Raw genomic sequence first — 25,846 nt, 5'->3', positions numbered from 1 at the left:
AAATAAACAAGCAGTACAGAAACAAAATCACATAATCAGACAATGTTTTGACACTGCCAGACTGGGAGAGGAGAAGGGGGGAGTAGGAGGATGGGTGAAAAAGGTGGAGGGATTAAGAAGTACAAATTGGTTGTTATAGAAAATTGGTTGTTACAGAATAGTCATGAGGCTGTAAATTACAGCATAGGGAATATTGTCAATAATGTTCTAATACTTTTGTATGATCTCAGATGGGTATGAGATTTATCAGGATTATCACTTAGTAAGTTATACAATGTCGGTGCAGGATCAGGGCCAGGGAGGGACTGCAGGAGGGCTCCAGGGCTTGTCCAGCTTATCTCACAAAGTCCTAATTGGCTGAACCCCAGCAGCAAGCTAACCTACCAGTGAGAATGTCTGTCCTCTGGTGGTCAGTGCATGTCATAGCAAGTTGAGCAGCCTTAGCATATCATTAGCATATTAAGCTTTGGTTGAATAGCTGACGACCAACCAGACACTTAGCATATAGGACAGTCAAAACATGGAAGCAACCCAAGTGCCCATTAATAGATAATTGGATAAAGTGTTACATATATGCAAAACTTGGCCATAAAAAAGAATGAAATCTTACCATGTTCAACAACAGGGAGGGAACTAGAGAGTATTATGCTAGTGAAATAAATTAGAGAGAGAAAGACAAATATTGTATGATTCCACTATTATGTAGAATCTAAAGAACAAAATAAACAAACATAGATACAGAGAACAAGCTAAAGGTTGCCAGATGAACAGGGGTTAGGGAGCTGAGTGGAAAGATGAAGAGATTAAGAAATACAAACTGGTAATTAAAAAATAGATTATGAAAAGTACAGAATAGGGTGTACAGTCAATTATACTGTAACTAGAGGCCCGGTGCATGAAATTTGTGCCTTTGTGCACTCAGCCCAGCCTGCACCCACTCCAATATGGGACTCCTTGAGGGATGTCCGACTGCCCTGTAGGATCAGGCCTAAACGCAGTCGGACATCCCTCTCACAATCCAAGATTGCTGGCTCACAATTGCTCACCTGCCTGCCTTCCTGATTGCCCCCAACCACTTTTGCCTGCCAACCTGATCACCCCCTAACCACTCCCCTGCCAGCCTGATTGATGCCTAACTGCTCTCCTGACAGCCTGTTTGCCCCTAAATGCCTTCCCCTGCAGGACTAGTCACCCCTAATTGCCCACCCCTGCAGGCCTGGGCCCCCCAACTGCTCTTCCCTGCAGGCCCTGGTGCCTCCCAACTGCCCTCCCCTAGTGGCCATCTTGTGGTGGCCATCTTGTGTCCACATGGGGGCAGCCATCTTGTGTGTTGGAGTGATGGTCAATCTGCATATTACTTTTTTATTATATAGGATAACTATGTATGGTGCCAAGTGGGTAGCAAAATTATCTGGAAGATCAATTCATAAGTTATATAATTGCCTAACCACTATGCTGTACACCTGAAACTAAGATAAATATTGAATGTCAACTGTAATTAAAAAGTATAAAAAAAGAGATATAAAAATACATTCAATTTTTAAATTCATTTTTATTGCTGAAAGTATTATAGATTGACCCACTCTGCCCTCTACCCCTCTGCCCATTGACCCACTCTGCCCTCTACCCCTCTGCCCAGGCCTTCCCTACTGACTTTCTCCCCCATTGACCCACTCTGCCCTCTACCCCTATGCCCAGGCCTTCCCCACACTACTGTCCGCACCCATATGCTTAGATGCAAATAATTCTTTGGTTAATCTCTCTATCCTCAAACCCACACACCTGTCTTCCCTGAGATTCATTAGTCTGTTCCATGCTTTTATGTCTCTAGATCTGTTTAAATAAAAATATTTAAAAGATACATCTCTGTGAGAATTAACATAGTAGGTAAAAAACTAATCGATAATCTCTATCCATCTTAAAAATGAGACAATCTAAATATATTTATTTTCATTGAATTGTACACTTAAAATGGTTAACTGCCACGCCAGCACCACCAAGGGTTCGGCTAGCCTGAGGGAGCCACAGAACAGATCCAGACTGCCAGCTGATGCTTTATTTTATAGTCAGAGGTAAACAAGGTAGTGGTCACAATAGTTACAATGTTCTTATGAGTTTTGCTTGTTTTGGCAGCATTTGCTGCACCTGCCACAGCCCATTAGCTACCCAGGAAGAATTTGGGAGCATCCTAAGGTCAAGCTTAATTATGAGAAGGCTGTGCCCTCTAAGCTGGGACTTGTTTGTGGCTTTGCCAGGAGATCAGTCTGAGGCTTAACCCTATAATGCTCCCTACAGTTAACATTTTATATTTTGTTACAATAAAAAATACGTATGTTTTATTAAATAAAATTTTAAAATGAGGCAACTACCACTTCAAAATCTTACCTTTCCCTTCTTTTCTCTTGGCAAACCTTCACAGTCCTTGACCTCATGTCCAAACTGATTACAAAGACCACAGGGTTTGGGTTTGTTTGGTTTGAATTCTTCTCTAATAATGGTAAAGTTGGGTTCGTGTGTAGCAAGGCCGAGCATGATGAGATCAGCTATCAACAACAACAAAAAACTGAACAGTGAGCACTTTGAGAAGATCCTTACCATAATGAAAGGCACAGGACATCATCAAAAAAGTAAGACACCAGTACAAAGCAAAGTCCAAAGGGGCAGACGAACAAATGGCAAAGCCAAAAAGCCTAACACTTCCTAGCAGTCCTCAGCCAACAAGATGTCCTCCAGATGTACATAATCCTAGAATTCAGACTATCACTCAGGGTCAATCAACACTTGGAAATTTTCCATCTTAAAGTTATGTGCAGCAATGTTAAAGGTTTTAATGTAAAATATAAACATAGGTAAATTAACTACAGATTAAACAATTCGAAACTAATTCTGTCTCAAACATAAAATAAGCAAGGCATTTTAGAATTTCTAGGCATCTATGAGTAATCAACTATTATACACAAATCAATCAAGTTGCTATGGTTTAATCCAAGAGAATTAAATTCCATAAAATGAAACTTACCATCTGCTCCACATAGGCAATGATGAGTGTTTGGGTCATGGTTAGGCTGGGCTAAAGAGGGGAAAACATATATTTACATAAATATATTTTATACCAAAGATATGTCATATTTTACTATTTTACATTATATGAAAAATATAATGGCTTATCTTTCTTTCTAATAGAACATATAATCAAATATTTGCAAATTAGTTTTACCTCTTTGTCTTCTAATGTAATCCATGATTTTATGTTCTCCTTCGCCAGGAGCACTAGCATCTGATAAAATAACCTATAAAAAAAGTTAACACTTTCAGTTCATCCCTAATTTTTTAGAACAAAAATTAGCTGAATTGAGTATCTTAAAAATAAATGGAAATAACTCTTAATATAGCGTATTAGTTGGAAATTTTTCTTAAAAAAAAAGTGTGTGTATGTGTGTAAACATCCAAACTATTTCTTTAACTTATTACATGAAATAGCAAAAATGAAAAATTTGAGTCAAACTCAGTCATTAGAAAATCTGATCAGTTCTTAAGTTTTTACTATTCTCACCACTATCCAAAGTCATAGCTGTGAACTATGTAAGTACAGGGAGTAATCAATAAAAGGTCCTATTAAATACAATTTGCTATATCTAACTAATATGGGGGAAGGAGAAGACACTTGTAAATCTAAAATTACATAAAAACTCATTTATATTTTATTTAAATACGTAAGAGAACACAGACATTATTATTATTATTATTATTATTTCCCTTTTTTTTTTTTTTTGTTAATCCTCACCTAAGGATATTTTTCCATTGATCTTTTCAAGAGAGTGGAGAGAAGGAAAGAGAAATAAACATGGATGTGAGAGAAACACATCGATTGGTTGCCTCTGCACCCACCTGGGCCGGGGAGAAGCCTGCAACCAAGGTACCTGCCCTTGAACAAAATCAAACCCAGGACCCTTTGGTCTTCAGGCCAACACTCTATCCACTGAGCCAAACTGACTAGGGCGAACACAGACATTATTTAAAAGCAGAGCCCACAATTTTAATCCTTGATGTAATTGTATTCTTTATTTTTAACTGATTGATTTTATTTTATTTTTAAAAATTTTTTATTGATTATTTTACAGAGAGAGAAAGGATTGGAGAGTTAGAAACATCGATGAGACAGAATCATCGATCAGCTGCCTCTTGCACACCCCCTACTGGGGATGTGCCTGCAACCAAGGTACATGCCCTTGACCGGAATCGAACCCAGGACCTTTCAGTCCACAGGCCAACGCTCTATCCACTGAGCTAAACTGGTTTTGCCTTTAACTGATTTGATTTTAAAAGAGATGAAGGGAGAGAGGGAAAGAGAGAGAGAGAGAGACAGACAGACAGACAGACAGACAGAGACATGGATTGGTTGCTTCCCACAAGCATCTAGATTGGGGATCAAATCTGCAACCTGGGCATGTGTCCTGAGCAGGAATCAAACTGGCAAAATTGCCCTAGCTGGACTGGCTCAGTGGAGAGAGTGTTGGCCTGCGGATTGAAGGGTCCCGGTTTGATTCCAGCCAAGGGCACAAGCCTGGGTTGAGGGTTTGATCCCCCCCCCCCCCCACCCAGTAGGGGGGAAGGGGAAGGCAGCCAATCAATGATTCTCTCTCATTGATGTTTCTCTCTCTCTATCCCTCTCCCTTCTTCTCTGAAATCAATTAAAAAATTAAAAACATAAAATAAAATGACTTAAAAGAAAAATAAACAAACTGGCAACCTTTTGGTACACAAGATAAGTCTCAACTAACTGAGCCACACTGGCAAGGCCATAATTGATTTTAATTTAAGAAAATTTCGTTTAAAAATTACTTTCATGTATACATACACACTCACATTTTAAAGTACCATTTTATGGCTTCATAGTGATAAGAAGACAAAAATGACATAGAAAGAAAATTCAACTTTTTAAAACTGGACCATGCAAAGCAACTCATTTCCAATAACCCTGGAAACTTCTTTCCTCCCGACAGTCAACTGGCATTTGTTGGGGGTGGGAGGACAAATAACATCAGTCATACCAAAGTACAGCCTCAAATGATCACCCTAATCTTCCTGAAGTACCAAAATATAAAACTTACTGTCAAATTTTTCCACCCGGGGTCATTATTTAAACGATCAGCTATGTAATAGCGAAGACATTTAGCAAGATTGTCCATGAATTCAGTTCCCTAAAATGATAAAAGAAAATAAATTAACTGACCACTTAAAAGAGTCAGCAATAGCTAGCGAAATATGCGATTACTTACTGGTGTAATGCAGTTGCTATCAAATCTTTCTTTTATTTCCTCTGGAGGAAGATAGCCACCTAAACAAAAAGAGGCAATGTTTTGTTCTCTCCATAAAAAGTAAGGTAAATTACTCAGTATTAAGCAGAACAACAAAAGCAAAAAGTTCAAATACAAAAGAAAGAGAAGTATTGTCACCTGAGGAACAATTTCCCTTTTGGGAGGAAAATAAGATTCCTCCCCTCAAATTTAAATTAAGCTTAACATGACTGTCAAACAACATTTAGTACACAAAACATACTATGTTGTTATAAAAATATCAAAATGCTGATATTCTTTCTAATGACCTGTGTAACAGCCCCCTCTCCCTCCCTCTCTCTCTCTCTCATATTCACACACACATGGGGTTTGGAGTTTTAATTCTGATAAATTCTTTAAATAAAGGTGCCTTAGTAAAACAAATCAAAATACTGATTTTATCACAGCTTTATATAAGAAATAAAATTGTTAACTAGACATTTAAAAAAAATCCTATTTTTCCTCTATCTCACTGATTAGCTTCTTCATAGTTTCAAGAAAGGAGACATGTCTAAAATCAAAGACAATCTGTTACAAATACAAACAAGCTGCAGCCAAATAAATATATACCTGTATATTTCCAGCAAATCAAAATAACGTAAAAATCTGTCATAGCTACAGGCCTGAGCTGACTACATTACAATATTTATTTTTTCAACTGCAAAGTACACTCTCTCCAGCCAATAAATTATGGCTTTCCTGGTCTAGCATACTGCCTTATGTAACAAAAAACAAACAAACAAACAAACAAATCCTGCTACAATATGCCCCATCTCACACACAGGTGCCTTTACACAGTGGACATCAGAACTCCTGATCTTCCTCCTCTCTGAGACTTAGTCAACTCCAACCTATATTCCCATCAGGAATGTCAAGTCTTTGGGGACCTGCAAAGATGACTGTCCTCCATTCTACTCACCCCTCAAATGGGAAAATCCTGGGTACCTCATTGCCTCAGCATCTGGCATATCAATCTATATTAAAAGTGTTCCTCCCGGCCTCCTCATATAGACTTCTGAGTTCTTAAGGAAAGCAATAAGCAAGCCACAAAGACTGATCTCAGGAAAATATTTCCAGAAATGTAGCTTTCTAACAGTCTCCATAGGAAAAAGGAACACTCTTAACGTATTTCTATTTTACAGATGCATAAAAATTAGCTGAAGCCTGGCCAATGTGGCTCAGGTGGTTGATTGAGTGTTTTCCCATGCACCAAAAGTCGGCAGTCTAATTCCTGGTCAGGGTACATGCCCAGGTTGTGGGCTCAATTCCCAGTAGGAAGATTGCAGAAGGCAGCCAATTGACATTTCTCTCCTCTCCCTCTCCCTTTCTCTCACTGAAATCAATAAAAATATATACTTATTTAAAAGTTAGCTGAAGAGCTGCATGTACCCTGAAAAGCAATGAAATGAGAATTCCCTACTTTTATTTCCAAGTTTCCCTTTGACCACAGTGTGGAAATATACAAGCTTATTAATGGGAGTATAAAGAGTTCCATGTACTACTTTTCTTCAACAGTGAACATAAATCTTCCTCGCATATTCTGGGATCTTAATTAAATTAAAGCTCTGCCTATTCATAAGAAAACGCTGTCAACCCCATCCCCTGCTCCATACATCTTATAAAAATCCAACTTCAAGAAGCATATTCTTTACCTTTTGCCAGTACTTCTTCCCTGACTCGCTGCTTCTCTACTGCTGCTTCCATTCCTTCTTTGGATGCTCTGAACCTCCTAGAACGCTGTTGATTCATTTTAGCACGAGGTGCCTGAAAAGATGTATTTCATATTCAAATAATATCATTCAAAATATTCATAACTAAATCTACATTATTTTGAATCAGTTGTTCTTGTAAAAATAATAAACTAAGATGGAAAAGGTAATAATATGTCTAACAATCCTTCCATAACAGACAATATTCCTCAAGAACTTAAATTTGGAGTAAAAACTGAAAAGCTGAGCTCAAATGGACAAACATCCTATGAAGCCATAGCACGTAACACTCACAGCAGGGCCCACAACCTAACGTCAGTTCCACTGGATTATGGTTTCTCCACAAGGAAAGCTCATTTTACTCAAAGACCCAGCCAGCAAGCAAAGATAGTTTCTACAGAACCAGAATTAGAAAGACCTTCCCTATGTCCAAGCCTAAAAAGGATGGTCTCAAATGGGATTCACAACACCCTATAAGAGCAATGGAGAGAAAAACAAAACAAAACAAAACAAAAAACAACAAACAAAAGAAAACTACTTTTTGATCTGTAAGACCCCATGGCACTTCTTTGTATTTCCCAGAATGAGGTTCACAATGACTACTCTATCTACAGTAAAGTACAACAGTTAAAAAGGGAACAAGTTTTTAATCAAATGCACTCTCACCAAATGCAATTTAAATCACCAAATAAGCTTGAATGAAATGAGCTGGAATGTAAGGTTTTAAATTACTGAACTGAGTTCTGGGGTTGGGACTCTGAAGTATTTTGTGCACATCTAAAGTAAGTGGAGGTTTTTTATGTTCTCTTTAAATAAGTCCCGTTTCTGTAAAAAGAGATCACCTAATTTCTTTCATGTACCAACTTCTATGATCTACATTTACCAAAAAACATCTTGCAAATATGTGCATATACATACACATACAAATATCCACATGTTATATACTTGATGTAGCAATAAGGGCACACTAAGTTTTCTTTAAGAAATTTAGCTGAATATGAACTGAAATATGCTCCAAATAAAACATATTCTTGTTCCCTTTATTCTTTATACCACTTTAACTGTAACTTAACAAGATATCAGACAGCTAAGATTTTTCTTTCACTGAGTAAATAGAACCTCACAGAACTTTCTGGATTTTCAAAATCATTGCATCAGCCACTGGGATTACTAAATATAAAAGAAAGAAAATCTATTGTATTTGCTCCTGGCTAAACAAATTTAGGGTAATGACTTACCTTAATTTTCTGTGAACCCTGTTATGTAGTTTGCTGGTCATTTATAACCTAAGCTACTTGGTATTGTTATAGACCAATAAGTTATTCCCTTCTCAAGTCACTTGGTTAGCTAGCTACTTGCTGCCTATAGGATAAAATCCAAACATCTGAATGTGGCAGGTAAGGTGAACTCCAACCATTGCTCTACTTCCCTTTCCAACCCTACAGTCATCCATATGTGTCAGTGTGGTCAATAGCATGAAAGTGTGTTTACCTAGCACACTTGGAAGGTCCTCCTTTCCCATATCTGTCCAACCCATTCACCTCTACTGCCCACCAATATCCAATTATACTTTGCCCTTCACACCTCCTCTCTATTTCCTAACTTCCTGAGTAGCACTGACTCTCTCTTCCCTCAATACTCTGAATATGCTATTTAGTGTCTATAAAGTTCATTAATTAGTAACTAACCTCACTCATTTACTTATGTGTCTGTCCCTTTAGTGGAAGCCCTTCAAAAGCAAAGGCAGTCATCAATATCCCCAGCAACTCACAGTACCTGGCACAAAACAGGCACAAAAAATGTATGAATCAATGATTGAAGGACGAGACTTTTCCAAATTGACCAGAGTCAACATTTTTCATTATTTAATTGACTTTCATTGTAGATAATGGGAACACAACAAAAGCAAAAATGAAGGAATCTACGTTAATTTTTTTAGCACTCACCACTCCATCTATTGCCATGTAGAGAAGTCGTCTTGGTCTTACAATATTGAAAAGTCTGTCAATGTACTCAAAAATTGCAACCATCATTTCATCTTCATTTTTTGGTGCTGGTCTACAATAACAAGCAAACAATGTAATATAATATAGTACTCCTCTGGAACTTATGATATCAGTGACAAAAATGGGTTACATACTTGTCTTCAGGATGAGTACAGGGATGGATGATTCCATTCATGTCCAAATATAGATTATCAAACTCCACATCATTTGGATTAGGTTTACTGGCATCAACAGGAACTTTTACACCATTGCATTCTTTGGGCTATGAGGAAGTGATAATAGTAGTTTGATTGTTTAAGTCTAAATCAATACATCCTAGGCTCAGTATGAACCTGTTTCACTTCTGAATTATATTATAAAATAAATTATTTTATTCCCTAGAACAAACTGAAGCAGATATATCATTATAGGAAATGATGCAATTAATTTTAATAATGTGGGGGATATTTGTCAAATTCTCAACTCATTCAGTTGTCCAAATAAGAAACCAGGGGAATCATTTTTGGAAGTCTTTTCCCTCACCATCCATTATCTCTAAATCTTGTCAATTTAATCTGAAAAATGCCTCTCTATCTACTGTCATTCCTATTACCATTACCAACATGGCCTAAAAGATCAGAACTGTCTTGGTATGAACTGCTCCACCACTAGACTCTCCTATCTCCAGCCCACCTTTCTCTACTGTCAGTTTTGTTTTGTTTTGTTTTTTCTAAAATCCAAATGTGGCCCTGTCTTAATCTTGCCTAATTATTCCAATGATTCCCATGGCAGGAGCACACCAATGAGCCTGGACCCTTACTACTATCCTGTCCTACCACAACATAAATCTGGCCCACCTTATCTGTTCTGAGTTCCTGGAAAATGTTCTTTCACCTCTCAATGCCTCTGCACACCTCTTCTCCTTCTCCTTCCCTGAAACACTCACTTCTTAAAATCTTATTAATTTTCCAGGGTCTAGACTGAGATTAAATGTCAACCACCTTGTAAACCTTTGTATACTTCTCTTCCAAAACTAACTACTCCTCTTCTGCAGTTCTTCATTATTGTTAATTCCCTTGTAACACTCCCATGGTTTTATAATTAATCTGTCATTCTAATCCAACCACACTGTGAGTTCTTCAGAAGGTAAGGGCTGTGCCTTATTTACTCCTAGAGGCACTGATATATTTTTGCAATGAACATTTCCTCTGTCCTTTTCTCTTAGAGATTCAGCAAACGGTAAGAATATGAAATCAGACTTTTACTGTTACTAATAGAAATCATTTAAAACAATAAGTTTTCCCTTACATATAAAACATCATTTATAATAACAAAAAGAAAAAATGTAAACAATTTAAAAGCTCATCATATAACATACTACATCCTGGATAGACCTCAGAAACACCCTGCCAAGTAAAAGATAGGCAAAAACTCCCATTAAAGATCCCACTTATGTAGTCTAGAAAACGAATTCAGCAACAGAAATAGACTGACTTCAATCTGAGGACAAGGGAAGGGTGAGGGAGATAGGAAGTGACTGCAAATAGGTACAACATTTCTTTTGGGAGTGATAAAAATGTTCTAAAATTAAATAATGGCAATTGTTGTTCAACTCTCTACATACTAAAAAATTCCACTGAACTTGATACTTTAAACAGGTGAATTTTATTATATATATATATATATATATATATATATACACATACATACACACACACATACATACACATTATATCTCAATAAAGCAGTTGAAAAAATAAAGTCAATTTAATTAGCAAAAAAAAAAAAAAAAAAAAGAGCCCATGTATTAAACTGTAGTTGATAATCACAAATACACTGCTGAGCCAAAAAAGCAAGTTCCAGAAAAAAAATAGACAACATTTCAAGTATAGAAAGTATAAAATAGACAATATTAGCTATTGTTTAGGGATAACTACATAAGCAATGTAAGCAGAGTAAAGCAAGGGATGAATACCAATGTCAGGACAATGGTTATCTTTGAGAGGGATACGAATAAGACTAGGCTTCCATTTACATTTATAATTGGAAATAAAGGATATGAAAAAGAATTTAAAGGCAGTCCAGAGAAGAAGCTCCCAGACAGTACTATACACATACATGCTGTGAATCACAAAAAAGGGGGCTTGATCCGAAGCAGTGAATGAAAGTATATGATCATCTAACCACCATGCTATACACCAGAATACAAAATAAAACTGAATATGAACTGTAATTAAAAAATAAAATTTAAAGTGGAAAAAAAAAAGCAGCAGTAAATAGGATAGATGGTAAGGAAAACAGGTCAATTTTGGGTGGAGGGGGACATATATCGAAGAAGATAATCTGATGACCCTCAAACAAAAACAAAGTCTACAAAGGTAGGAGGCAGGCTCTCTACCTCTTCATCTAATGTCTATACTCCAAACTCCACATTTTCCTTTTCCTACACCAAGCAGATACTACACTCGGGAGAATGGAAACCCACTTTCTTTATGCTCCCCAGCAAGTCAGTTAATAAATTTTTTAAAAAAATATATTTTATTGATTTTTTTACAGAGAGAAAGAGAGGGATAGAGTTAGAAACATCGATGAGAGAGAAGCATCGATCAGCTGCTTCTTGCACACTCCCTAGAGGGGATGTGCCTGCAACCAAGGTAGATGCCCTTGACCGGAATCGAACCTGGGACCTTTCAGTCCGCAGGCTATCGCTCTACCCACTGAGCCAAACCGGTTTCGGCTTAATATTTTAAACTTGTTGGCCATGTGATCTCATATCTGCCTTTGTAGATTGAAAGCAACCATAAGTGATGGATATGAATATAAATGGATATGAATGGGTATAGCTGTATTCCAATAAACTTTGTTTATAAAAAATAGGAGGTCACTGGCTTGCTTGCTAACCTCTGCCCTAATGCCTAGTGCAGCACTAGGCATATTACAGTTCTTCAATGAATGCTGAGTGTAGCTGCATGAGAACTTCTACTTGCACTAAGTATAAAGTACAATATGCAGAAGAGGGCAAGATGGGTCTAATTAAAAAAACAAAAACAAAAAACAAATAGCTCCAAGCATTCCCAATAAGAAAGCTATACATATTTTCCTTTCATAAGTACTATAGATACATTCAATACATTAATTATGTAAATCTAGAAATTCTTTAAGATTTTGATGCTCAACAAGGAAACTCAAGAGCCCTGCTAAAAACAATGCCAGTGTGTCTCGGTTAAGGAAGGATACCAACTCTTCACAAATCTTCCAAAAAAAGAGAAGAGTAAGAAACACTTTCTAATACATATTATGAGGTCAGTGTCACCCTGATACCAAAACCAGACAAAGACATTACAAGAATACAAAATTACACAGCCCTAGTGCCCATCAGCAGATGAGTGGATTAAAAAACTATGGTACATCTACTCAATGGAATACTACGCTGCAGTAAAGGAGTTCTTACCATTTGCAACAGCATGGATGGAAATGGAGAGCATTATGCTAAGTGAAATTAGCCAGGCAGAGAAAGATAAATATCACATGATCTCACTCATTTGTGGAATATAATGAACAATACAAACTTATTAACAAAAATAGATCCAGAGACAGAGAAACATCAATCAGACCGTCAAACCTCAGAGAAGGTGGGGGTCGGTGGGAGTAAGAAGGAGAGACCAACAGAGGGACTGTGTGCATGCATATGAGCCTAATCAATGGACACAGACAACAAAGGGGTGGGGAATGAGTGGGGGTGGGGAGTAATGGAGGAATAGGGACATATATGAAAAATTTAAAAATTAAATAATGGTTTTATAAGAAAAAAAATATTAAATCTAATCTATACAAGTGGTCACCATAACCTTAAGAGAAATTATTTCATCTGACAAAGATTTTTAAATGAAAACTCTATGTAGCCTGAAAATTATCATGGAAGGAAATAAAGAGAGGTTTTCTTCAAAAGTCATAAGGATTTGTAATTGAAAGTCAATACATTTGGCCTCTTGAACTAAAGTAAATAATTTGTGTGTTTGCCTCCCTGACAAAGTTTATATAGAGTTACAAAAAGAAATTGGCAGCTTGTTTGAAATTGAATTGGCAGGGCCCAGAGCACAGAATATCCTTACATAATATTATCCTACAACGTCATTATAATTTTTTATATTTTACAACAGCATATTATTACCTCCCAAAAAAACTTACAAACTAATTATCCAAACGTTTGGCAGCAATTTAAAAAAGGACATGAAAGGATTTAATCCCTTTCAGAAGGAATTAAGGCACTGGTAAGGCACTTGAGCATTCTACAATATATTGTCCCCTCTTGCCCTTTTGGCCAAGAGGGACCCTCCTTTTACAATCCAATTGCCCACAGCCGTTGCCTGAGATTTCTGTTCATGCTGAGGCTAAAACCTTGTGGTGGCTGGTACTATGGATCTGTCTCTCTCCCAATGGTGTTTGCTGGGCACACCCTGAAGAATAAGTCTGAGTCCTCCGAGATACGTGATCAGTGCTGGGGCCCGCCAACAGGCGATGGGATCCCAAGACAGAAACTGGGAGAGGAAGCCATGGGGGCATAGGCTACCAAAGAAAACAGGCCTGAGCCTCAAATCACCCTGCCTGGCCCCAGAGGATGGCTGGTTAACCAGAGAAGGGTAAGATTCCTCAGGGAAAGAACAACCTAAGACAGCCACAGTCGCAGAGGGGCCATCACGAGAAAACATGGAGATCAACAGAGGTGGAGCACAGACCCTCAACCCTCGCCAATCTTGCAGAGACCTGAACCCTCACCCCTTTGAAGGGAGGTCTTCTGCCTCCATGGCTGCTTTGCATTCCACGCCCAGCTCAGATAGAGACCCAGGTAACAGACAGAGACTTGGCCAACAGCAGCTGCCCTATATCTAAATCCAGCATAGCACCAGGAATGCTCAGGGCCTACTCAAGAATGCAAATAATCCTTTCTACTGATACTTACAGGTTAAACTAATATTGTTATTAGAGTATTAAGTTTGACAGTAAAATAGTAATCAAGTTTTCAGGTTAATTCAAGTTAGTTAATAGAAATAAGTGTCATAATCAGTTTGGCTGTGGCTAGAGCGTCAGCCTGGGGACTGAAGGGTCCCAGGTTCAATTCCGGTCAAGGGTGTTACCTTACGTAGCTGCGGGAACATCCCCAGGAGGGAGTGTGCAGGAGGCAGCTGAAAGATGTTTCTCTCTCACTGATGTTTCTCTCTATCCCTCTCCCTTCCTCTCTATAAAATAAAAAGGAGGGGAGGGGAGGGGAGGAGGAGAGGGAGGGAGGGGAGGGAGGGAGGGGAGGGGAGGGGAGGGGAGGAGAAGAAAAATAGAAAAAGAAAAAGTGAACATCCAAGAAAATTTAAGTGTACCGGATAAAAAGCTGTTCCTAGGCCGGGACCGGTTTGGCTCAGTGGATAGAGCCTGGGCCTGCGGACTGAAAGGTCCCGGGTTCGATTCCGGGCAAGGGCATGTACCTTGGTTGCGGGCACATCCCCAGTAGGGGGTGTGCAAGAGGCAGCTGATCGATGATTCTCTCTCATGGATGTTTCTAACTCTCTATCTCTCTCTTCCTCTCTGTGAAAAATCAATAAAATATATATTTAAAAAGCTGTTCCTAAAGTATTAACTAAAATTTCTACTGGTAGTGCATATCACGGTAAAATTATTTAACATGAAATGAACCTAAAACAGTCTTATTTTTGTGCAAAAACGTAAAATTTAAAGTTACCAAGACTGCATTACAAAATGTACAAAAGCATCCATTAAAAAAAAAAAAAAGAGGGATAGTAGGGTAATATCATGTAAAGAAAAATATCTTGTAAATCAATTACATCTAGAAAATTTTTACTGTAGAAAATTAATTTTCATTTGTAATGCTAACAGCAAGACATCCATGAAAATCACACATGGTATCAAAATAAGCCACAAGAAAATCGTTTGGGCAAAAATAAAAAGGATCCCAAGTCAATTTTATAGAAAATATTCCTTTATTAACTTTTAGACGAGAATATGTTTGTATATTTTCAGAAAACTACTCCAAGACCATGGGGATTCCTGCAACAGAGAGAAGTTGTCAGACCTGCTCCAACCATGAAGAAAAGAGGAGAAACAGTCCTGAGATGGAAGATGCTGAGGACACCTGGCCACACTAGTATCGCTGTAGGTTGCCCAGGACCAAACCAGAAAAGGTCGGATCTGCAATGCCACCATCTGTCCATCATTCAGATATCATTGCTGACACGTACACATAAGGAACTATTTGACATTGAAACTGGGTCTCAGAACTGTTGGACATAGAAATTGGGACTCAAACGGTTTTTGTTATTATATGTTTATTTCTAGTCTGTAGTTGCAAGATTTTTTAAAGAAAAGAAATGGGGACAAATAGTTATAAAGATCCACTGAACAGACTGTCAAACTACAGCCGGAAGGCAAGGGAGGTTGGAGGGGCTATAAGAGATCAATTGAAGGACTTGTGTGCATGCATATAAACATAACCAATGGATACAAGACAGGGGGGTGGGGGGGAGGCAGGTGAAGGCATATGCTTGGCGGGGGGGGGGGGGGGGGGGGGGGGGGGGGTAATGGAGGCTGGGGGGAATTCAAGGGGAGAAAAAGGAGACATATGTACTACAATAGTTGTAATGTTCCAAATTTAAAAAAAAAAAGTAAGATGAGAAAAAAAATACAAAATTACAGATTAATATCTCTTAAGAATATAGGTCTTCAACAAAATACTAGCAAATGGAATCCAGCAATATATAAAAAGAATTATACAGCATGACCAAGTGGGATTTATCCTAGGGATGCAAGTTGGTTTAACATCCAAATTTCAATATAATACATCAGATGAATAGAAAAAAAATCACAATGGCCATCTCAATGGATGTACAATAGAAAAAGCATTAGACAAAATCCAACACTCTCATGATTTAAAAAAGAAAAAGAAAAACCACTCAAGAAACAAAGAATAGAAGGAAAGTTCCTTAACATAAAGAGCACCAGCCCAGTTCACATCATACTTAATGATGACATAGTGGATGGTTTGACAGGAGAGCAGAGGCTTTAGTTGTGAATAGGGTTCAGATTCAAGAATTTGCCCTTGCAATGGCACCACAGTTTGACATAGCCCCCGAAGACTTCAAAGCATCACAACACTGGCTGGATAATTTCCTTCAGGGAAGTGAACTGTCTCTAAAAAGATCTACAACATTGTTTAGGTTGGAAGATACTCAAGTTATTAAGCGAGCACTTGCATTCAAGTCCTTTATTGATGATGCTCATTTCTCTAAATACAATCTTTCCAACATGATTGCTATGGATGAAACTGCAGTGTTTATGGGCCAATCATCTCAAACAACAATTGTACAGCGGGTGCCTCCTTAGTGTACATTCCCTCCACTGATTACAAAAGTGCAGGTGTTTCCTGTATTTTGGCAATTTGTCTGGGTGGCACTAAAATCCCACCTTTAATCATTTCTAAGGGCAAGAAGGAAAAGACTGAACATGTTCTGGGCGTTTTTATTCTTGAAACTGAAAAAGCCTGGGCCACACAAGCAGTTAAGGAAGTGGGTCAATTTAATGCTGCCGCTTGTTATGTGAGGGAGCCCAAGAGGTCTGCTAGTCTGGGATGAAGCCAGCACTCACCACGCTAAAGACATGAAGACATTTCTTCAGGAAAGAAAAAAAGATCAGATAATGATTCCCGCAGAAATGACGGCCTATCTCCAGACTCTTGATATTGCAATAAGCAAGCCATTCAAAGACAATTTGCGCATGGAAATTAATGACTACATTGAAAATAGAATGGAGATAAATCAGCATGGAAACTTTGTGAAACCTAAACTGCAAGAAGTTGTGACTTGGGTGAAGAATTCATGGGAGAAAATCACTGACAGTTGCACTGCAAATGCACTGCGAGCAAGCTACCTTGACAAGAAGTACTCATTTAAAGACAGTGCTATTGTTAAACATGAGAGATTTGGTCCACTGATTCTGAAGGAAATGGAGTCACAAGAAATTCACCAGGAAATTCAGGAGTTGGATTGTTATGATGATGTTCCAGAAGATGATGACATGATTGTCATTGAATAAATGAGTAAATTCTTGATACTGTAGGATTCACAGTTTGTCTGGTTTGTGTTGACAACTACCGTACTACCGTATCGTAATAAATTTCCTTTATTTTCATTTAACAATAAATGTGTACCGTATTCTTCTTCATGGAAAAATAAGACATCCCCTGAAAATAAGACCTAGCGCATCTTTGGGAGCAAAAATTAATATAAGACACTGTCTTATTTTCGGGGAAACAGGGTAGTATCTTCCCAGCCTTGAGAGCAGTGTCTGTCATTTAAAAAGGATTCAGTGAAATACAAGAAAAAGAGAATAAAACATGGTAGGAAATCTGGATGTCACAACATGAAAATAATGCAAAATTCTATACTATGCAATAATTACCAAGAGTTACATATGATAATATCCTCGCTTTCACCAGGCACTGTTGGAAGCCCTTCACCTGCATTAACTGACTTAATCCACATAGCCAACTCTGTGGTATGTAGTACATACATAGCTGATCTTCATTATCCACAAATTCCAAATCTACATATTCACCTACTCATTAAAATTTTCTGTAATCCAAATCAATATCTGTAGCTCTCTCAAGGTTATTTGTAAACATGAGCAAAGCTGTAAAAAAACAAACAAAAAAAAAACTGAGTCTAAGAACACACTCTCAAACAAGGTAACACTCTGCCTTACTTCAGCTTTCATACACTGATGACCAAAACATAAGAGACAATAGGAAGTAGTGTAGTGTAATGCAATTAAGTTCCAGCTCTTTAGAGTTGAGGACAGCTTGTCATTTTCCCAAGACCAGAAAGCTAATAAATGGACTGCATGAGCCACGGATACAAAGTGAAAAAACTGAATAAGTACTTTTTAAGTACAGAAGAAAAGTCTGCAAAATTCCCCAAATATTTGAAAATTAGCACTTAAATAACTGATGTGCCAAAGAAGTCAAAGGGAATATTAGAACATATTTGTTACTGAATGAAAACAGATGTCAATATTTGTGGCATGTGGCTGAAACAGTATCTATAAAGCAGTTTATGGCAGTCCACACCTGTATTAGAAAAGCAATGTATCAAAGCAATGATTTCCACTTCCACCTTAAGAAACAAAGAAGAGGGGAGAAACACCTAAACTGCTGACTCGCACAATAATTTCAAAACTACAATGAAAAGACAAAATGGACATCATCCAGAACCACAGGAAAGCTGGCTGAATGAAAATTCTACAACTAAAAGGAAAGAAAAAAGCTCACGGAATAGCAGAGGAGCTGCAAAGAACTGAGGTAGAGAGTCACGCCCGGAGAGGAAAGGCAGCTGAGTGCCCGAATGGCTTTCTCTGGTGGGAGAGGGAAGGAAGCCACCGACTGCACCGAACCCCAGTTCCAGGCAAAACCCCGTGGACCCAGGCTCATATGGGGGGAGTCTGGACTGTCAGGTAGAGAGAAAGGCACATGGAGACTTGGGGAAACCACAGCAGGCAGTGGTCTAGAGGCACACACAAAGACTGCTGAGGTCCTGTTAGTTCTCCCTAGCAGAAGGGAGTCGGAAGCTCCTGACTACACTGAAACCCAGTTCCGACTGCACTGAAGCCCAGTTCTGATAGCACTGAACCACAGTTCCAGGTAAGCCTGGGGAAATCTGGATTGTTAGGCAGAAACTCAGGGGAGTTGCGAAAGGTAGGTCTGGAGGAGCACACGCAAGGACAGGGCTGACAGAAAGCCAAGACTGTCTGCTCAGCCCTGAGACTCTGCCCCATCCACGCTGAGCACAGAGGCTTCTGTAATTTTGCAAGTCTGGTCCTATAAGGCTGTCTCCAGCACAGGTCTCCCAGTGTAGACATAGCTGATACACATAGCCAATTGGCCTGGAGGTCAATTCCTCCAAGTGATACCAACAACAATCAAGACTTAACTACAATAAGGCTGTACACACAGACCACAAAGGGGTGCACCAAGAGAACCTACCTCAGGTGACTGGGAAGCCAACCCAGTGGGCCATATAGGACACCTAGCAACAAAGCTACCCTTCCAACTCAGGGAAGCAGCGAAAATGTGGAGACAAAGTAATAGATCTCAAACAAACAAACAAACAAACAAACAAAAATAGAGGGGAAAAACGACTGGATATAGAATTCAAAACCAGTAGGAGGTGTGCAGGAAGCAGTTGATCAATGTTTCTCTCTCATCAATGTTTCTAACTGTATTCCTCTCCCTTTCTCTCTGTAAAAATATCAATTATATATACATATATATATATATATATATATATATATATATATATATATATATATATATATTTTTTTTTTTTTTTTTTTTTAAGTATTCCAACCCAGCCTGTGTGGCTCAGTGGTTGGGCATCCATCTGTGAACCATAAGGTTGAGGTTCGATTCCCAGTAAGGCCCATGCCCAGTTGCAGACATGATCCCCAGGGGTGGGGCATGCAGAAGGCAGCCAATCAATGATTCTCTTTCATCATTGATGTCTCTATCTCACTTCCTCTGAAATCAATTTTAAAAAAACGAAGATTATTTCCTAGAACTGAAAAACACAAGTCTCTAAATTCAAGAGTCAGCCAAGTAGTAATAAAAAAAAATCTACATTTAAGTACAAAATCATGAAATCTTATAATACCAAGGATCTTTTAAAATTCAGAAGGAAAACTAGATCAACTACAAAAGAATGAAACCAGAACACAGAAATTAAAAGGATGTTCTTCCTGGTTTTGACAATGCCTCAGACATGTATTAGACAAGTGAGCTTGAACATATTATGTAACCCCTCCGTGTTTCAGTTTCTCATTATTATTATTACACTAGAGGTCTGGTGCACAAAATTTGTGCATTGGGCGGGGAGGGTGGAGAGGGGTGTCCCTCAGCCTGGCCTGCACCCTCCCCAACCCAGTACCCTTTGGGGAATGTCTGATTGCCTCTCACAATCTGAGACTGCTGGCTCCAAACCACTCATCTGCCTGCCTGATCACCCCTAACTCCTCTGCCTGCTTGCTTGATTGCCCCTAACCACCTCTGCCTGCTGCCTGATAGCCCTTAATTGCTTCCCTGCTGGCCTGATTGCCCCTAACAGCCTCTGCCTTGCCCTGCATCTAAGACCCAGGATTTCCTCCTTCTGGCTGGCCCCAGGCACCCAGGATACAGGTCAGCTTCGCCTGGGCTAGTCACAGCCTCAGGAGACTGTGGGCGGGGAGCTCAGGCTGCAGCCACTGGCGCCCAGGACCACAAGGGGTACAGTTTGTCCCTCCAGGGCCACAGGCACAGCTGCTGGTGCCTGGGACCACAGGGCAGGCGGCTTGTCCCTCTTCCGGGCCACAGCCTGGCTGGTCCCCATTCCTCACTTCTCAGTGTTGAGTGTCTGAGCCTTTAAGCTGTGAGGGTGCAACAACCATTTCCATATTAGCTCTTTATAATATAGGAGGATAGCAGAAGTCATGTAGTCAAATTAATAAATTAATTTGTAAAGTGCCTAGAATAGTGCCTGGTAAGTGCTAAACACTACGTAAGTGTTGGTTAAATAAATAAATAAAATTAACATCAACTTCTCATCAACAATACTGGGTGACAATATTTAGAAGAAAAATGCTTTCCAAGTTTTGAGGGAAACTAACTTTCAGACTCAAACTCTATGCCTAGCTAATGAGCATTTGTGTGTACAAGGGTGGAATGAATTCAGAAAAGACATCCCACACAGATTTTCTTGAAGATTCAACTAAGAATAAGAAACAAAGGTGAATTTAAGCCTGGAAAGATGATGATCAGAAAACAGTAACTTCAATTGGGGAAAGGATTTTTTGTTTTTAATATTAAGAAGCAACTTCCCAGGAAATCTAAATAATCAGGTATGACAGAAATAACGACCCTCAAGAAGTTTCTAAGGAGAAAGAGGATTTGAGAGACCACCTAATAAAATACAATTTTGAAGGGGATCCCTGTCAAGAAGAAAAGAGAATGGCAACACCAAGAAAAAGACACAAGTAGCTCAAGAAAAGAAACAAAATCACAGTACATAACCTGAATTTGCACAATGACAATAATCAAAAATACTATTTTTTTAATTTTTCATCGTTTAAAACAAGCCTATGTAGCCAAAGCCCTGGCAATTTAATATTGGTTGCAAATAGAGCAAAAGTACAGCTAACAAGCTTTGGATGACTAGTAAGGGTGACAGGGCTAGAAAAAGTAATATCTAACCTCCAAAGTGAAAAATCAAGGGTTACTTTATATAGGAAGTGGAATAAAAAAAATAAAAACATATTACTTAAAGTTATAAAGTTTACCAATAATATAAATAAAAATGTGATTTATTTACTATTAGGAGGTTTGGGGGTGGAGGAAGCCGGGCTGCTGTCTAAGTGACCAAACCTCTTCCATCATACCTAGAATTCAAGATAGATTCAAAACCAATGCATCAGGTATATACATAATATTTAGAAATAAAACCAAAACACTAAAAAGTGGTTATCACTGGAGAGTAAAAATGCGATAATTTAAGTAAAGTTAATGAAGTTCGCTAAGTTTTAAAACAAAGGAAACAAGCATTGAGCTGAACAGTTTCTCTTTGAGAAAAACTCAAGGAATACTGAGAATGCCATCAAAACAAGGTTTCCGGTTCCTCCTGGGATAGGAGATAAACAAAAATCAAGATCTCACTAACCTAAGCAAAAAAAAAAATTAAAAAAAAATGAGGTCACAGTGACAAGACGGCCACTCAAAACGAAGGGGTAGGGAACATGATATGCTCCCCCCGTCCCCATCCTTCCCAATCCAGAAATGCTAATTAAGAGTACAAAATCGAACTCGGACGGAAACAATACAAAACTCAAGAATAGACAGAAGTCTCACACACACACACACACACACACACACACATTAACAAACTAATAATAAAAGTGGAATGTTCAAGTGTTCTCAGGAATTATGAAAATTTCCACGAGCATGCTGTCCAGCAGTCGGGGCACCTAGAGGTAAGAGACCCTCCTATCTCGCCCTAGACGTTCTCAGGCAGGATCTACAACAGGTCGCTCCCACTAGGAGAACACGTTTCAGGCTCGGCCAATAAACAACAAAAAGCTCGCCGCCAGCGATTCCTTTACGAGGCAGTAAAAAGCTGGGATCCGCAGGCGCACCCCCGACTAACGTCAGCGGCCCAGTCCGAAGTGGCCCGATTGCCCGGGAGCCACTTCCGAAACCCGAACAGCGCGGGGCCGGGAGGAAACAAAGCCGTGGGCGGGGCCTGCAGGTCCCGGAAAAGCGGGCTACAGGGTAAGAGCAGCTCGCAGGCGGGCGCAGGCCACGCTCGGCCCTCACCCAGTCCGGCCCACACGCCGGGAACCCCAAAGGCGAGTGCCGGTGCCCCATCGCATGTGGGGCCGCCCCTGCCCGCGGGGCAGACCGGGCGGCCCGGACCCCGGGGGCAGGGGCTGGCCCGACGGCCGCGGCCTAGGCGCGCCGGGGCTCTCGGTTCTCCGCGGCGGCCGCCGGGCTCCCCTCACCTTCTCTTCTACGCAGTTGACGATGATGGACGGGTATTTGCGGCTGAGCCAGCGGAAGAACGCCGGGACTCCCATAACGGCGCCTGGCTGGAGGCGGCGGCGCAGCCCGTAGGAACGTAACCCTTGAGACTTGACTGGAGCCGCGGCCGCGGGCAAGTGCACTTCCGCCCACGTGTTCTCCGGAGACCGGAAGTGACGTCACGGGGCGCCGCGGGGGAAGCCGGGAAGACGGTTCGAGCTGGTGAGGAAGCTTCTGAGCCACCCGCGAGAGCTGTCGAGGCGGCTTGCTGATTGTCCAAAGCGGGGTTCGGAGGCGGAGCGGGTGGTGAGGGTGGTTTGGCGCGCTCGCTCTTGGCGGCGCCATCCCTCGAGCCCGGGGTGGAGCACGCCATCGCCGCGGCTCCCCCAGCATCTCTCCTCCCAGCCCTGGGGCTCCCCTCGGGGCTCTGCGCGCTCCTAAGGCCTCTGGGAAGGGCTTCCTTGCAAGTTAGGGCACCATCCAAGTTCAGAATAGTCCAAGCATCGTTATTTATACTTGCTGGTTTTGTATGTACCTAACCCAAAAAAAAAGCGGTACTTTATAAAGAAGGTGGAATAAAAAAGTAAATGCATATTTAAGTTATAAAGTTTACTAAAGGAGTGTTTTTAAGTTCTTTGCACTAATGGTGGATAGTGTATGTAACTCACTTTAGGTATTATCGTAGATGGAATCTAGCGGGTATTTAGCATCGAATTCAACCTTCCAGCTGCATTTACGAGTATATAATAATTACTGATATTGGTCTCCAGCATTTATTTGAGCGCTTACAATGTACAAGCATAGGCTAAGCCAGGGATTATCTCATTGAATCATCACTTGAGCCATCTGAGGGGAGCAATTATCATCTTCATGTACCATGAGAAAGTCAAGATGCAATGGGGTTAAGTCACTTGCTATTCACACAGCTGAGGTTCAGTCCCAGTAAAGATGATATAATCCTGTATTGCACTCTACGGTATATTTTTATCCCTCGTTTTCTGGTGGCTTTCTATCCGTTTTTTCAGCATGTACAGAGAGAGGTCTGGAAGAGTATATATTTACATCCATTTGCTCAAGCCTGGAAGTGCCTGGAATCCCCTCTTGGTTTGACAAATCACATTCAATCCTAAAAGCTCACCTTCAAGGCCCCTATGAAAGTATTTCTCCGTGCTACCAGGCATGCAGTATTCATTGCCCCCTGCTCTGTGCTCTAATGCCACTTTGTTCGGTTAGCTCATGCTTTACTAAAGGACAGCGAAAACTATTCCAGTATTATGTCTATGGTGAACTCCATCATTTCCCCTAGAAACTGGAGCGCACACACCATAGACAGTTGGTACAAGGATGGACAGCTGGGCAAGTTGGGCCATGAAGTCTTTGCCCCGCCTTTTGAATTTCAAACTATAAGGAAGTTAAGGAAGCTCTCCCTCCCCCACCCCCAACCCCCAAGTTGTTGAAAGCTGAAAGATAAGAATGGATTTGTTGCTAGTCTGTAATTAGAGGAGATTTTAAGTCCCTGTTTCAATGGTTTCTGTGTACAGCTAAATCCCTGTTCTTACAAACCTATCTGATTATTAACTCCATGAGCCAATAAATTCTTCTTTTGCCCTTAGCTATTTGGAACTAAATTCCTATCCCTTGCAAAGGAAAAAGTAAAAACAAACAACAACAAAAAACAGTAACAAGATCTAAGGAGATGGATGCTAAAATTGCTTTGCATAAAAAAGGTTAAAAAAAAATTTGGAACTTTGAGCACTCAGAAAAGGGGAGGGTTGCCAAAACCGGTTCTCTCATTGATGTTTCTGACTCTCTGTCCCTCTCCCTTCCTCTTTGTGAAAAATCAATAAAATGTATTAAAAAAGAAAGAAAAGGGAATTTGAAAGGTGGCAGGATTGATAAGGGCTAAATATTGTGACACCCACTTTCCCCAACCCAATGTTTCCAGTAAATTCTACCAGACTCAGTTTTGGTGTGAGTTTTTTGTTGTAGAAATCAGAAAAGAACATGTCTCATGTTCTATAGTCTAGAACCACAAGCATGGCCAATATAGCAGAACTCAAGAAGCAGAAGAGGCCAGGAGAGTTTATAAGCTTTGGAAATCAATAGGAATATTGAATGAACCAGGCTTTCAACTTCTGCAGGCTGGGTACCAGGAGGTTTTGATACATTTTTGCCTAGACCTCAAAGGAGTAGAGTAAGGCTCCAGCTGATATCTGGGCTTTATTAATAAGAAGAATAATATTAAACAATATCAGCTTGTTTGTAAACATTCATAAATTTATTTTAAAGCCCTGTTATTGTAAGTATTGTGAGCTTTAAAAAATATTTGTCCCCTATTTGCTCTCTGGATTGCTAAGTGCATCCTTACTGTCAGTATCCTTATAAAATTCATTGTGAATAACCTGATGTGTTTTAAATACTTGTGATGGTTAATTTTATGTGTCAAACTTACTGGGCTGCAGAGTACTCATATACCTGTTCAAATTTTTTTTTTGGGTGTTTGCACAGGGATGCTTTTATTTTAAATTAAAACATTTTAATGACTAAAGCAGGTTGTCCTCCGTAGTGTATGTATGTGTGTTGGGGGTAGGGAGGTGGGAGGGTTGATCATCCAGTCATTTGAAGGCATGAATAAAACAAAGACAGACCTCCTGAACAAGAAGGAATTCTGCCAGCAGATTACCTTTGGACTCAATCTGCAATTCTTCCCTGAGTCTTCAGCCTGCCAACCTACCCCATCAGGTTTTGGATTAGCCAGCCCCCACAAATACATGAGCTAATTCCTTAAAGTAAATCAGCCCCTCTCCCACCTATCTAGCTGTGTATTTGTATACGTAATGTATCTGTAAATACACACACACATAACCATTGGTTCTGTTTCTCTGGAGGACCCTAACTAATATTGGGCAAGGTGTTTAACTTTTGTAAACCTTAGCTTCTTCATCTTTATTTTTAATATATTTTATTGATTTTTTTACAGAGAGGAAGGGAGAGAGATAGAGAGCTAGAAACGTCGATGAGAGAGAAACATCGACCAGCTGCCTCTTGCACACCCCCCTACCGGGAATGTGCCCGCAACCAAGGTACATGCCCTTGACGGGAATTGAACCCGGGACTCTTCAGTCCGCAGATCGATGCTCTACCACTGAGCCAAACCAGTTTCGGCAGCTTCTTCATCTTTAAAATGAGGATTACACAATTCACAGGATTTCTGTG

The 25,846-nt window shown here is 39.8% G+C and overlaps 1 protein-coding gene across 6 annotated transcripts in view; it reads right to left on the bottom strand.

The window, feature by feature from the left end:
- The window catches only part of XRN2 (5'-3' exoribonuclease 2), an 82,345-nt gene extending 59,550 nt beyond the window's left edge, over window positions 1–22,795 (bottom strand). For 2 of the 6 annotated variants that reach the window (XM_036417456.2, XM_036417457.2), the window contains exons 1-9: window positions 22,612–22,795; window positions 9,186–9,313; window positions 8,992–9,103; window positions 6,989–7,100; window positions 5,280–5,338; window positions 5,112–5,201; window positions 3,218–3,290; window positions 3,020–3,070; window positions 2,386–2,543 (exon numbers count right to left, since the gene is read on the bottom strand). In XM_036417456.2, the coding sequence (XP_036273349.1) occupies window positions 2,386–2,543; window positions 3,020–3,070; window positions 3,218–3,290; window positions 5,112–5,201; window positions 5,280–5,338; window positions 6,989–7,100; window positions 8,992–9,103; window positions 9,186–9,313; window positions 22,612–22,686 (858 nt within the window). In that variant the 5' untranslated portion in view covers window positions 22,687–22,795. Of the gene's footprint in view, window positions 1–2,385; window positions 2,544–3,019; window positions 3,071–3,217; window positions 3,291–5,111; window positions 5,202–5,279; window positions 5,339–6,988; window positions 7,101–8,733; window positions 8,758–8,991; window positions 9,104–9,185; window positions 9,314–22,611 lie in introns of those variants that run through there. The other 4 variants (XM_036417455.2, XM_045574879.1, XM_045574880.1 and 1 more) reach the window with 4 other exon arrangements.
- Between the last annotated feature and the right edge of the window lie 3,051 nt (window positions 22,796–25,846).

The sequence above is a fragment of the Pipistrellus kuhlii genome, unplaced genomic scaffold, assembly GCF_014108245.1.
Source record: "Pipistrellus kuhlii isolate mPipKuh1 unplaced genomic scaffold, mPipKuh1.p scaffold_m20_p_6, whole genome shotgun sequence".
Taxonomy (NCBI): Eukaryota; Metazoa; Chordata; class Mammalia; order Chiroptera; family Vespertilionidae; genus Pipistrellus; species Pipistrellus kuhlii.
This window is presented reverse-complemented; position numbering and strand designations above follow the sequence as displayed.